This window comes from Primulina huaijiensis, chromosome 16 (assembly GCF_012295235.1).
Source record: "Primulina huaijiensis isolate GDHJ02 chromosome 16, ASM1229523v2, whole genome shotgun sequence".
Lineage (NCBI taxonomy): Eukaryota > Viridiplantae > Streptophyta > Magnoliopsida > Lamiales > Gesneriaceae > Primulina > Primulina huaijiensis.
The window spans coordinates 13,975,609-13,990,175 of record NC_133321.1 but is presented as its reverse complement, the minus strand read 5'-3'; the positions used below and the strand labels follow the sequence as shown (position 1 = coordinate 13,990,175).

The following is a 14,567-nucleotide window of genomic DNA, read 5'->3' as shown; positions in this document are numbered from 1 at the left end:
CGAGATTATTGCACTACATGAAGCAAGCCGTGAATGTGTGTGGTTAAAATCAATGACCCAACATATCCAAATCTCATGCGGATTATCATTCGACGAGAAGCCTGTGATACTATATGAAGATAATGCTGCATGTGTTGCTCAAATGAAAGAAGGATACATAAAAAGCGACAGAACTAAACATATTCCTCCTAAGTTCTTCGCATTCACCAAAGAGCTTGAGAAGAATAAATGTATTGATGTTCGTCACATTCAATCAAGTGAAAACTCATCAGATATCTTCACAAAGGCACTTCCTATGACAATATTCAGAAAGCACATATATAATATTGGGATGCGCAATCTACGAAATTTGTGAAGAATTGTTCGTGTCAACATGAGGGGGAGTTTACGTGACTGTACTCTTTTTCCCTTACTATGGTTTCTATCCCAATGGGTTTTTCCTAGTAAGGTTTTTAACGAGGCAGTATAAAAACACGTAATGAAGACAATCATTATGATCATCATCACAAGGGGGAGTGTTGAAAATTAATATTTTAATATTGAATATTTGATTATTGAATGTTGAATATTTGCATGTTGAAAATTAGGTAAAATTAGGTGTTGAATATTGAAATTTGTGTGTGATGATAAAGGTAATGATGTAATTTATTTTTTGGATTATTTGTAAAGATTTTCTATAAATAGATCTCTCATTTGAATAAAATCACAATTGAGTTGAGAGAAAAATATTATAAAGTGTGTAGTTTGATAATTTTGAGAGTTTGAGATTTTTACTTTTTACCGTAAATTTTTACTTTTTCACAACAGAACTATATTTATTGCTCTTTGATGGCTATTTATTTACGAAAACGTCACTTTTCAAAATTAATCTTTATCTTCTGTTTATACGACTTTCATATTTTTATTTCATTTATCATTTATTTTTTTCCTTTTTTAAAATATTTTGTTACAAAAAAGGGAAAATATACGAATATTAATTTTATTATATTAAGCTTTAAGGAGGGTTTGGTATGTTTGAACGACCTCGCTATTTTTTTTGTCCTTTATAAAATTGAAGTACATTTATTGTTCTTTGATATCTATTTATTTATGAAAACGTCATTTATAAAATTCCTCTCTATCTTCTATTTTAAATTTAGGCTTTTGTATTTTTTAATTTTTTTTAAAAAAAATTGTTACAAAAAACGGATAGTGCAAGCACGTAACATGGGCACAAAGTTACTAGTTACTATTAAGGGCGAGAGCAATAGAGCGACCAAATTGGTACATTGGTATGACTTATTTTCTTTATTTTTTTTCATTTTACCATTTTTTGTTCCAAATTTCTGTATTACTATATCAATCTTTGTTTTCTATCATGTATTTTTTGTTTTTCATAACAAAAATAACAAAAAAAGGATCTATAAAAGCACGTAACGCATTCAATATGGTACGAATATTATACCAAGCTTGAGGGGAGGTTTGGTATGTTGGTATGTCCAACCTCCCTTTTGTTTGCTTTTTGATGATTAAATATTTACGAAAATGTGACATTTTGTAAATTTTATGTACATATATTGCCTTTTGACGACTATTTATTTACGAAAACGTCACTTATATATTTCTATACTATATAAAGTTTGCGAGAGAGTTTGATACATTAGTATGACCTCTCTCATTCTTTTTACTTTTGACGGATATTTATTTACAGAAATATAACATCGTAAAATTGAAGTATATTTAGTGTCATTGGTGATTATTTATTTACGAAAACATCACTTCTTAAAATTGTTTTCTATTTTCTATTTTACGTTTAGGATTTTGTATTTGTTTTCATGTTATCGTTTATTTTTATTTTTTTAATATTTTCGTTACTAAAAAACAGATAGTACGAGCACGCAACACTTGATTTCGGTTACTAGTTACTATTAAGGGTGAGGGAAATAGATCGACCAAATTGGTATGTTCTATTTTCTTCTTCTTCTTTTTTTTTTTTTCCATTTTATCATTTTTTATACCAAAATTTTGTTTTTACTATATTTGCCTTTGTTTTTTCCTTGTTTTTTTTGTTACAAAACAAAAAACGGACGGTACAAATATGCAATATGTATGACTAATACTAATAATATATTACGTTTGACGGAAGGTTTGGTACTTTGTATGGCCAACCTCTTCTTTCTTTACGTAAATGTCACATTTTGTAAAATTGATACACATTTATCTGTCATGTGATGATTATTTATTTACGAGTTGGATATGTTATTCAAATCATAGATAATGTATTCTGAACCATGAATATTGAATTTTGAGCATAAAAGTGGTGGAAATAATTTTATGAACGTTGACAAAACTTCAATACTTGACATAATTTGACTCAAAAATCTGACAGCGAGATGAATATTTTTGAAAATATAGAGTGATGAAATGATGTAAATTTCAAGAATGGGGTGGGGTATTTATAGGTGGTGAAGTGAAAATCTTACCATAATTCGGTTGATATTTCTTTTATAATTTTGAGATAATTTTTCCATACATATAATCTTGCTAAATCTCAAAAACTTGGTCCCCAAGTATATGTAATTTTTGAAATTTATATTTGTACACGTTCAAGAGGTACATAGACTGCATTGAATTTATTAATTATTTGTTGGGCAAAAGTTACATTGCATGTATCTTTTTCTTCCAGATTTGATCCATATCTTTTATTTAAATTTTAAAATTCTTGAATATATTGTACTAAAATTTATAATTTAATGTTTTTTTTGAAAATTTCGAATATCATGTATTATTTAATATTTTTGAATTTATTATTTTTATAATAATATCTTAATTCGAAAATACATTCTTACATTTTATATTTAAATAAATGAATAATTATATATCCAAAAATCACGATTCTCACGTTATATTTTTGTCGTTTTTTTTTTTATTTTAGTTATCTGTATTATAAATTTTTTGATTTTTTATAATTTTTAATGATATCCGACGTCAGAATAGCCGATTCGCTATGTCACCCACCTGCATGATGCAAACTTCGTGATTACCCGATTCGCTATATAACCCACCTGCATGATACAAACTTCCATGCCCGAACCAAAATGTTTCTTTTCCTCTACTCTAAATCTGCGGTTCATATATATTTTTATACCCCAATCCGTGCAAGCGTTTCGATTCCTATCTGATAGGTAAGAAATTCTATCAGCAATTTTTTTGCGTACTATATACATTTCCTATTATTTGATTTGATTTATTTCCGTAAGATGAGGAGTATAAGTTAGATTTTTGTGAATGTTTGCTGTAATCAATTTTCTTCATTATGTGTTGATTTGATGATGTGGTTTTGTAGAGATTTCGGTGAACTGGGCAGATAATTTATTAGTCGATATCACACGAAAAGTACCGATGGTGAGAAAGAAGCCAACTGCTCGCGACGAGGAAAGCAGTGCCATCGGAGGTGGCGCAGGTAAGTCGAAGAAGAATACGTTTGTGATTGACGATGATGAGTACTCAATTGGGACTGAATTATCAGAGGAGGCTGCCGTTCCAGAAGAGAAAGTGGCTCCTGCAGGTAATAGAAAGAAAGGAAAAAAGGGTGTTTCGAATAAAAGGCGTCTAAAGGACGATGATGAGCAAGTGCAGGATAATAAAGTTGATGAAGAGGATGATATAAAATTTGCTGGTAAGAAGAAGACCAAAGGGAAGAAGAATGGAAGTAATAGCATATTTAGCCATTCGAATTTTGGGTTATTAGGAGAAGATACGGATGAGGGCGAAGCTGAAACGAAGAATGATGAAGATTGCAGTGAGGATGTCACAGTCTTTACAGGGAAAAAGAAACCATCAAATACTAAAAGGGGTGGTGGTGGAAGTGGGTTTTTGTCATCGGTCTTTGATGCTGTTAGTGATGAGGATGAAGAACAGGCCATGACTGATGATGATGGGGCCTTGATTTCTTTACCTTGGAAGAAGAAACCTTCGAAGAGTAAGAAGAGCGGTGGAAATGTCTCTTCTGCAGCTGGTTATGATGTGCTTAATGGGGATGATGAGATCGAAGACTTGAGTTTTAAAGAGGATGACGACGGTGACATGGGAATTAGTTTTGCTGGTAAGAAGAAGACAAAGTCATTGAAGGGTTCAAAGAAGTCTTCTGGAAATTCATTTACTGCAGCGGTGCTTGAAGATGAAAATGAAGAGTATACATCAGTTTCAGAAATAGGGGATCATCTGGTACGAGGTGCTGATGATGATCAAGAGGAAGATGTATTAGCGATTAAATTCTCAGGTAAGAAAAAGTCTTCTAAGAAGAAGAATAACAGTGTCAATAGCGCAAATGATATTGGAAACAGGGATGCATACTCTCAGGTCCTGGAATTTAATCAACCTGCTGCAGATGCTTTCAGTAAAGAATCTGATTATTTGAAAAATCAAAAGCAGTTAAACGAAGACGTGTCAGAAACTTCAAAGAACAAAAAGAAGAAGAAAAAGGGTGGGAAAGCTGTTCAAGAAGAAGAAGACCTTGACAAAATTTTAGCTGAACTTGGTGAGGCACCTCCAGTGTCAAAAACTGTTCCAACTCTTGCTTCAGCTCCTAGTGCACCTCCACCAGTGGAAAAGGTACAGAACCAGTCCCAGCTAGAAGAGGTTTCTGGGGATAAAGAAGCTGAAGAAGAAGAACCTATGGAGTCAGTAACTTCGAAGAAAAAGAAAAAGAAGAAAGAAAAAGAAAAGGAGAAAAGGGCAGCCGCAGCTTCACTTGCAACTGAAGAAAAGCAGGAAGAAACTAAAACTGATATGAACAGTAAAGTAACAGACGAGAAAGTTCGGAAGCATGTCCGGAAGATGCAAGAGAAACTTGCTAGAATGAAGGAAGCAGAAGAGCAGAAAAAACGGGAAGAAGAGGAGCGATTAAGAAAAGAAGAAGAAGAAAGACGCCAATTAGAAGAATTGGAACGGCTAGCGGAAGAGAGAATGCGCTTAAAAAAGGAAAAAGAAAAGGAGAAACTTCTAAAAAAAAAATTAGAAGGGAAGCTTCTAACTGGAAAACAAAAGGAAGAAGCTCGTAGATTGGAAGCAATGAGGAAGTAAATACTTGCCAATGCTGGGGGCTTGCAGTTACCTGGTGATAATACCGGAGCACCAGCCAAGCGACCCCTCTATCAGAAGAAAAAATCAAAGACACTGCCACAATCTAATGGAGCAGCCCCTGCAGAGGTCGAGAGCACAGACACAAGGGGGATCCAGCAAGAAATTACTTCGGAGGTTGATTATGTGGAAGCGGAGAACATTGAGGAAGCTGAAGTATTGAGTGCAAAGGTTAATGTAGAGGCTACTGATGTATTTGAAGAAAATGGAATGGAAGAGGAAGAGGAGGAAGAAGAAGAAGACGACGATGATGCTGAGTGGGATGCTAAAAGTTGGGATGATGCTGATCTTAAGTTGTCAGGTAAAAAAGCATTTGCTGATGAAGAAATTGACTCAGAGCCTCAGCTTTTGGCAAAGAAGGAGATAAAGAGTGCAAGGACTGCGGCTCAGGATGTTGAGCTGCCATCTGTTGCAACCAAGTCAGTTGGATTGTCGGAAAAATTTGCCTCGACTATGCCACTTAGATCCAATAATGTGGAAGTTAGAAGGAAGGATTGTGAGGCTGTGGATGCAGACAAAAACAACAACAAAGTTGCTGCTAATTCCGACAAGATAAAAAATGTTCTTGTTAAAGAGGAAACACCTAAATCGGATGATGGTCCTGTACAGGGTGGACAAAATCTTCGTTCACCAATATGCTGTATTATGGGCCATGTTGATACTGGCAAAACAAAATTGCTGGATTGCATAAGAGGTACTAATGTCCAAGAGGGCGAGGCTGGTGGGATTACTCAGCAAATTGGTGCAACCTATTTCCCTGCTGCCAACATTCGTGAGAGAACTAGGGAACTGAAAGCTGATGCGAAGCTTAATGTCCCTGGTCTGTTAGTTATTGATACCCCGGGACACGAATCTTTTACTAATTTACGTTCTCGAGGATCAGGATTATGTGATATTGCAATTTTGGTGGTCGATATAATGCATGGCTTGGAACATCAGACCATTGAATCCCTTGGTCTTCTGAAGTTGAGAAATACTGAATTCATCGTCGCCTTGAATAAAGTGAGTGGCATTGTAACCTTTCCCTTGTACTATTTCGATACCAATATTTGGTGGTTCTTATTTCTATTATTCCATCTCCTATGCACTTGCAGGTGGATAAGTTATATGGTTGGAAAACATGTCCCAATGCGCCAATTGTGAAGGCAATGAAGCAACAGTCAAGAGATGTTCAAATTGAGTTTAATACGAGGCTCACTCAGGTCATCTTGATCTCTTATGTTTAGTATAGTTTTCAGAATGGCTTTGTCTGGTAGACATTTTTTTTTCTGTTTAGGTTATCACACAGTTAAAAGAGCAAGGGCTTAACACAGAGTTATATTACAAAAACAAAGAAATGGGAGAAACTTTCAGCATTGTACCCACTAGTGCTATAAGGTTTCTGTTTCCTGCGAACTTTATTAGTTTTTGTAGCTGGTTTAGTATTTTCGGTTGTCTTTCTTGTAGAACTGTCAATATAACCTTATAATGTTTGTGATTCTGGCTGTAACAGTGGTGAAGGCATCCCTGATTTATTGTTACTAATGGTTCAATGGACCCAGAAGACAATGGTAGAAAGGTTGACATTTAGTGATGAAGTGCAGGTTTGTTTTCTTTCATCTTCCCTGATTGTGAGAAATATTGTCCGATTGTGAGGCAATGTTGTTTACATCCTTCTCTGTGGCAGTGTACTGTTTTGGAGGTTAAGGTGATTGAAGGGCATGGAACAACAATTGACGCGGTGTTGGTAAATGGGGTACTTCATGACGGGGACCGAATTGTTGTTTGTGGCTTACAGGTATGGATTTCAAGGTTTATTTCATTTTTGGATCCTTTGTCGGAAAATTCACACTCATCCACTATACTTTTAGGGGCCTATTGTTACTTCAATTAGAGCGTTATTGACACCCCACCCAATGAAGGAGCTCCGAGTCAAGGTGAACATTTCTTGATTATATAATGTTTTTTTTATGGCAGATTATAGTGTGTTTTTTTCCTGACACCAGTCTTTATTATTTATTTTAAACTACTTTTTTCCTTCAATCCAATTCTCTTCCACCTGCAATGTTCGTAGACTTAGCAAATATGCGTACACTTGAAATTAGATGCGAATCCACTTGGTCCTCCAGACTTTTACTAGTCATCATGAGATATCAATAATTCTACGAAAGGTGGCTACATTTTGTTGAAATAGTATGCTCTGGAGTTTTGTTTGTTATCCTTCATTATTGTAGATCACTGATAGGACAATAAGTGATGGACTACACGAGCCTTGGATAACCAAATATGAATGGTAATATAGGCTTGGATTTGGGGTGTTAGATATATATCTTGCTTGAAATTTAAAACCTTGGAACAGACCCCGAGGTTGATAACTGATAAGCATATTCATGATATGAATTAGAATTAAAATTGAATGAAAACATCAAATGATATTATATAGAGATCAAAGGTTTTTCTCTAATGCTCTTTAGTGATATCCATGTCGAACAGGGTTCAAATGTCCCCTTTTCTGTGTAACCATGTAGTTTATTTGAATAATATAGGTGGTGCGGATAATTTTTTTGGATAGAGGGTGAAGTTCCATAAACCATCACTATTCACTAATGACCTCAGGCTTTCCCACTAGTGAATTAGTTTTAGTGATAAGTGCTTTTATGAATCAAATAATTTTGTGTGATTTGTTAGCAGTGAGGCAGTGAGCACAGCTGTCACAAGTCATTAGCATTTAGATTGTATAATGTAGGTGTTTTCCTTTTGTGTGAAGTATGACGAGGAGCTTATATGAATTTCCAGCATTTTATGCATCTTTCTTTTTCTTTATCATCAATTCTCTCGTGTAATTATTATTATAGAATATAGTGGTGGATGTGAATGGAGTTCAAGCATTTTCATATTGAGTGTTAGAACAAGATATTTTGGGAAGTTTGTGGAAGATAATTTTTTCCCAATCATATTTTGGTTTTTATTTAAAAATACTGTCACTGTGTTACCATTTTGATGCTGTAGGATCAATTTTTTGATTTGGAGATTGGAGCATTGGTCTTTGATCTTTTTTATATTGTCAATATCCTGTGATCAAAACAGAGATCCAAAAGTGATTATTTCCATTGATTAACTTTCATGAAGATTAGGTTTGATATATTGGCTGAAATCTCACAGTTTTGTCATTATTTAAATCCAGGGAACTTATTTACGTCATAAAGAAATCAAGGCTGCCCAGGGTATAAAGATCACTGCACAGGTAACTTGGTCAAAAGTTGCACCGATAATAATTTTCAACGACAGGTGGAAATTGGCATGGTTTATTGATAAGTTCTTTTGGGTACAAATAAAGACATTGACATGACCTAAAACTGTTTATTTAGGATGTCATGTTCTGGTTGTACTCTTTGGAAACTGATTTGAACTTGTGATTTATACACTTCATTTTTTGGGACTCCATATCTTCTTCAAGGAATCACTTCTATTGCATGCTGAGTCTGCTGGCTTTAATAGCCCCCCCTCATTTTGTTTACTTGGTAATCTGAAAAGCTGACCCAGCAAACAAACAATCCTGGTTCTCAAGGGATGCAAAGTGTGCACCCAGCTTCTTAATGAACCAATGTGCAATCCTGGCATCTTTCTGTCTTATGGCTAGGCATAAACCTTCCATATGGTAACCTCAATATATATGAACAGACACAAGGCATGCTAAAAAATTCCCCTCTGTGGATTAATTCCCAGCCTTATTCTATCCTCTTTTTCTCCTTTCTGTCCCTTTATTTGTGTTTTTACCATACCTCTCACATTTTTTAATTATTCATTCTTCTACTTATCGCTGAAATAAATAAGACGCTTAAAAAGTTCTGACACATAGCTATGAAGTTCTTGAAGTTTGTAGATTTATGTGGTTGAGAGATGAATTTGAAGTTCTTAAATTGATTGTAATTTGCTCAATTCTTTTGAAGTGTTCTGGGAATTTGCAGTTGTTCATGATTTGTCGGGATTAAATGCTGATATTATTGGACTACTTAATTTATGTGTGGAAACAGTATGTCTTAGAAAGTTTTTGAAATGGTGGTTTGTTTGTAATTTATTAATGTTATTGAAGGTGAAATTAGATATTCTAATATGTTTTTGACGTGCTGAAATAATTTGCCACTCACTTAGCAATTGTGCATGTTCAAGTGTTTAAGTTGGATTGCTGCTGATAATTTGTGCCCCTTTTTCTTGTTTTGCCATATAGGGCCTTGAGCATGCCATTGCAGGCTCAAGTCTCTATGTTGTGGGGCCTGATGATGATTTGAATAACATCAAAGAGCAAGCTATGGGGGATATGAAGTCATTGATGAGTAGAATTGATAAAAGCGGTGAGGGAGTTTATGTTCAAGCATCTACTCTTGGGTCATTAGAAGCATTATTGGAGTTCTTGAAGACTCCTGTTGTCAACATACCTGTCAGTGGCATAAGCATAGGCCCGGTACACAAGAAAGATGTGATGAAGGCCAGTGTTATGCTGGAGAAGAAAAAAGAGTATGGGACTATACTGGCCTTTGATGTTAAAGTGACCCCAGAAGCTCGGGAACTGGCTGTTGAACTTGGTGTGAAAATATTCATTGCTGACATTATTTATCACTTATTTGATCAATTTAAGGCCTATATAGATAATCTTAAGGAGGAAAAGAAGAAAAAAGCTTCTGAAGAAGCAGTTTTTCCATGTGTTCTCAAGATTATACCCAACTGTGTGTTCAATAAGAAGGATCCCATTATCTTGGGGGTTGATGTCCTCGAAGACATTGCGAAGGTAGATCATCAAACTACCCTTATTCAAGCATCATATATATGTGTGCCCCATCATCTCTATCATCATCATACATCCCCTTATAATACGAACTTGTAGAATTTGCTGCATTGGATCCCGTGTCCTAGTGCTCTGGTTGAAATTAAGTAAACGCTCTTGCTGGAATCAGCCCAGGCACATGTGATTGAATGTGATTGATGTGGTCATAGTACAAAGTTTATAGTAATTTGATTTTCATGATGGTGGTTTTCCATTGTGAATGGAGAATGAATTTCTATTCTAGTTTTCCTTTTACGGCCTATCACTTAATTTCTATGGTTAAAACATTCATTTTTGGTACAAAATCATCTCATTAACATGCAAATCTAACCAAGCTATACATTTATGAGGGTGGAATAATTGTTTGGTGGGAAGTGTCTCTTCGGATGTGTGTACTTTTTTAATATTTGCTTTAATCTTGATAGATTTGTTTGTTGTATTTTTTCCCTCTTTATTTGTTGAGATCAGAGTTTGTCTTGAATTGGATTCATACAGATTGGAACTCCACTATGTGTTCCCCAAAGGGAGTTTATTGATATTGGTCGCATAGCTTCATTTAAGAACAATCACGGTCCTGGTGATTATGCCAAGAAAGGCCAGAAGGTGACCATTAAGGTTTGAGATTTACATTTGCTGCCACATTTGATTTTCTGGGGACCTTCATATGTGGTTCTTTCTTTTCGTTTGAATATAAGGCCATTCAAATTGATTGTGCAACTGAAGCATTAAATTAATGTATTTGCTACTTTTTAAAATGTTCGACACTGCATACCTTTATATAATACGGAACGTTTGACTCAAATATTTTGAGTTTTTCTTTATGTTTTTTTGTTGAAGTGATAGTTTTTCTTTGCAGATAATCGGCAGTAATTCCGAGGAGCAGCAGAAGATGTTTGGCCGGCATTTTGAGATTGAAAATGAGCTTGTGAGCAAAATCTCAAGAAACTCCCTTGATGCGCTGAAAGAACATTATGCGGTCAGTAAAGGGCTTTTAATGCATATTTTCACTTCTTGCTCCATACATTACTTGTTTTAGCTGACAATTACAGGTTCCTTGCAGAATCAGGCTTATCCTCTTATTTTGAAAAGCCTTGTCATGTGTTAGTAGTTGAAAGGTGTTAAATCATGACACTTCTTTTATTCGTCTATTGAATATGCACAGGAAGACTTGTCCGTTGAGGAGAAAAGATTACTCTTCAAATTGAAAAAACTTTTCAAGATACCATGAGTTCTTTTCTCGTACCCATTGGAAAGGAACTGTATGGGGGTCTGTCGCCCCTTGTCACTTGACCGTGAACTGAAGATTTTGTATCTCATGAAGAAAAACTGAGGACTGTACAAATACATGGTCGAATAATTCTTCAAACTGCCGAGTTTTACTTTTTCAAGATACTCTGAACCATTCCAAGCTACCCGTGGAGTCCGTATTGCTTGTGCCCTGGTTTTTTGTGCTTCAGTTTGCTGATAAGGTCACTGGAGTAAGAGAGCCATCTTGAGTGGGAAGCTACACTAAACTTGCGTGTATTTTTTTTAACTACCGTAAAAATTTTGACTGCCGTTGTAAGTTTGGTGAATGGTGGTTCTTTTATTTTTATGTGTTTGTTTTTATTCTGTTATGCACGTTCAATGTGCCTTGAATGAGGAAATGAGCTGCGAGAAATCAACTACCATGTTATTAATATGCTAAATCAACTACGATCTCAAACTGAATTTTATTATTATGGTTGTATTCGGGTGGAAGTTTTTAAATAAATGAATTTAATTTGACAATAGATTTCAAACGACATATATTTTGGGTTAATTTGAAATCAAAATATCAATTGTTAGTAAACGTGTCTAAATCAAATGAGGTTGTATTTGAATTGAAGAGTTTGAGAATTTGATTTTTAAATTTGAAATCTATTATACAACATAAAAATAAAATAATGTTCTCTAACCTTCTATATGAAAAATTCTGAAATATCCTACGTTATAAAAGGTCAAACATATCTTGCAGCCTCGCAGGCAAGTCATTTTTTGTCCCGGAAATAAGAATTTCTAATAACATATGGATATGAAATCTTGTATTATTAATATATCTTCAAAACAAATTATTTTAATTATCCAACATCACAATTTCAAAAAGAATACCAACTGATTCCCCTATTGATTAACCTCCTCCAACCTCCGAAAAGGATGAGATCCCGACAGCTTAATCTATAGCAGCAGATTAAATAGAATCACTGATAATTATTAATCAAATCATTTTGGTTGAGAGTCTTTGATTAATGTAACTTGATCTTAACAAAACCTATTTAATCCGTACACAGATAGCAAGATGTAGCCATGATCACAGTTTAAGAACCGGGATTCAGCAGAAGGTGGAACCAAATAATGTCATATACACAGCTGCATTATAATCTAATGCTGTAAAACAAAAGATTAGTCAGTAGCAATCAAGGAACTTAAACATGCAAAAGTGGCACCTCCAAGAATTCGATTGGAACAGTGCACCATCATTAAATGACTAGTGATCTGATCGCTCAAGTCTCCACTCCCTCTAATCTGAAAAGTCGGTGTCATCTTCTTTAGTTATGTAGCTACTCCACTTTGACACTGGTCCATTTGCAGCTATTTTATGGTTTAATTGTCTGTTGGAAGTATTTTCGTTCTCGCTTAGTGTTATGTACTCACTTTGCTTGGAAGTTGATACATCAGTTCTCTTGGCTAAATCATTGTCATCATCTAGAGTTTCTAGATGTAACTCAATTTGTTCCTCCTCGTCAGAACAAAGACTTTGCATCTGCTGCATATCTGCATAAACTACTTTGATTATCTACAGTCCAAATAAAATCAACACTTTTGGGAATTAGGTTTGAGAATTGGGATTGCCCATGAGGTTGCTGAGCATAATCGTATAATTATGAAATCTTTTTCAGAAAGAGTAGGTGGCATACTAGCTTTCGAGGAATTTCATTGCCTGATTCAGATAAAATGTTGGTCCAAACAAAAAGCAAAACATGAGCAGATTCCCATCTCCCTAAAATTTCTTACGGGTCGATGTGCAAAACTAGAAGTTCGAACTGACGATAATCCATAAGTTGCTCTTTCTTTATTTAATCACCAATTTTAGGTCTTAAATGTTAAAAGGTAGCTCAAATACAAAACAGATGAATCAGACTTAAACACTGCTTTAAAAAATGTTTCATACACAGCAGCATTTCACGCATTCAAGATAAAAGAAATTGATCAAAATCTCTTAAAACAAGTTATTCATAATTAAAGTATCATTCAACGAAAGAGCAAATCATCCAATTTACCAGAAGTGATTGAATTCACCTTGATATCGAGCGTTCTTCGGTCTTTTGGCTTTACTTCTATTTGGAAACACTGATTTCAAAAGATTTTTGCCATGGCCAATCTCAGCAGCATAATCCTTCAATTTTGGCTTTTTAAGCACCGGTTTGGGCATCTCTGTCACAACCATCGCCTCATCAAATGTATCACCCCCATAATCTGCACCTTTAAATCACATCAAAATGATATAACAATCAATTATCATTAGACAGACCCACTAATCGCGGGTTGACAAGTGCAATGCATATCGGGTGGGAACAACGATTACATTTTACAAGCATAACATTTGATTTTTTTGGCATCCAAAGCCGATCGTCCCCACTAATCGCGGGTTGACAAGTGCAATGCATATCGGGTGGGAACAACGATTACATTTTACAAGCATAACATTTGATCTAACAATATAGTTTAACACGAACACCTTTTGCGCGCTCATATTTCTCAAATCTTTCGGAGCATTCATCCTGATCATACTCGACATACTCGGTCCAATCACTCCTTTTCTTCTTCTGATCTTCCATTACGGAAAATCCCTCCTCCTCAAAGATATCCTCTCCTTCTTCGAGGGCTGATTCTTTTCGATCCGATAATTGGCGGGACATGTTGAATTTCTGGACGAACTGCCGGATGTTTTTGGCCATTAAACCTTCGGCAAACACACGGAGAACGGATTGCTTCTGGTTGCACACGACGCATACCCATTTGTTGCTGCTCTTTTTGGCCTGCTTCACCTGCAGCAAGGACAGGGTAAATGCACAGATATTCGACCAATTCATATAACATAAACGCACAAATTTCAAGCAGATAAAAAGCTTGCCTGCATGGTTGAGCATTGAAAACACTGGACGGCAATGAATTTGGTTTGCATGTTGCTTCAGATTCAGAGTGGAGAATGCAACAAATAATGGCGGGGATTAGGGCTTTGGATTCAAATATGGAGAGAGAGTAATTTATTTCATATTTTGGGTTCGGGTTTTGGGCCTGTATTTGGGTTGGACCGGGACTCTGCTTAATGGACTCTCTTTTTTAGATACTTAATGGACTCTTTTGGTATCGAATATGAATTGACATTCATATTTGAAATAAAATTGAAAAACTATTATTATATTTAAAAAAACACACATTTTAATAAATCTTGATGTGAAAATCATTTATCACATTTTCTTTCAAAATTTTGAGATATAATATTTGTTCTGATTGATTATAGCAATCGAAAAGTGAGATATTTCATTACAGGTAAATACAGACTTTTATTATTATTAAGTTTGAGATACTTAAATTAACTAATTTTTGGTGTAATTGTCTGTTT

At 35.0% G+C, this 14,567-nt stretch overlaps 2 protein-coding genes across 4 annotated transcripts; one reads left to right on the top strand and one right to left on the bottom strand.

Annotated features, from left to right (window-relative positions):
- Positions 1-3,028: 3,028 nt before the first annotated feature.
- LOC140962068 (uncharacterized) lies at positions 3,029-11,636 on the top strand. The gene is given in 12 exon segments (XM_073420914.1): positions 3,029-3,164; positions 3,326-6,123; positions 6,216-6,323; positions 6,398-6,498; positions 6,614-6,704; positions 6,788-6,898; positions 6,972-7,037; positions 8,285-8,344; positions 9,329-9,886; positions 10,418-10,537; positions 10,779-10,898; positions 11,085-11,636. Coding segments are annotated over 11 exon segments (4,143 nt in total). The 5' UTR covers positions 3,029-3,164; positions 3,326-3,381; the 3' UTR covers positions 11,151-11,636.
- A 431-nt stretch (positions 11,637-12,067) lies between these two features.
- On the bottom strand, positions 12,068-14,168 carry LOC140961852 (uncharacterized). 3 transcript variants are annotated; one of them, XM_073420598.1, is made up of 3 exons: positions 13,680-14,168; positions 13,241-13,423; positions 12,068-12,715 (listed from the first exon to the last, which is right to left on the bottom strand). In XM_073420598.1, exons 1-3 carry the CDS (start codon positions 14,089-14,091, stop codon positions 12,462-12,464), a joined length of 849 nt encoding a protein of 282 aa, XP_073276699.1. In that variant the 5' UTR covers positions 14,092-14,168; the 3' UTR covers positions 12,068-12,461. The 3 variants fall into 3 exon arrangements, with proteins under 3 accessions (XP_073276699.1, XP_073276701.1, XP_073276700.1); XM_073420600.1 differs by having other exon boundaries at positions 12,068-12,532; XM_073420599.1 differs by having other exon boundaries at positions 13,241-13,417.
- Positions 14,169-14,567: the final 399 nt, after the last annotated feature.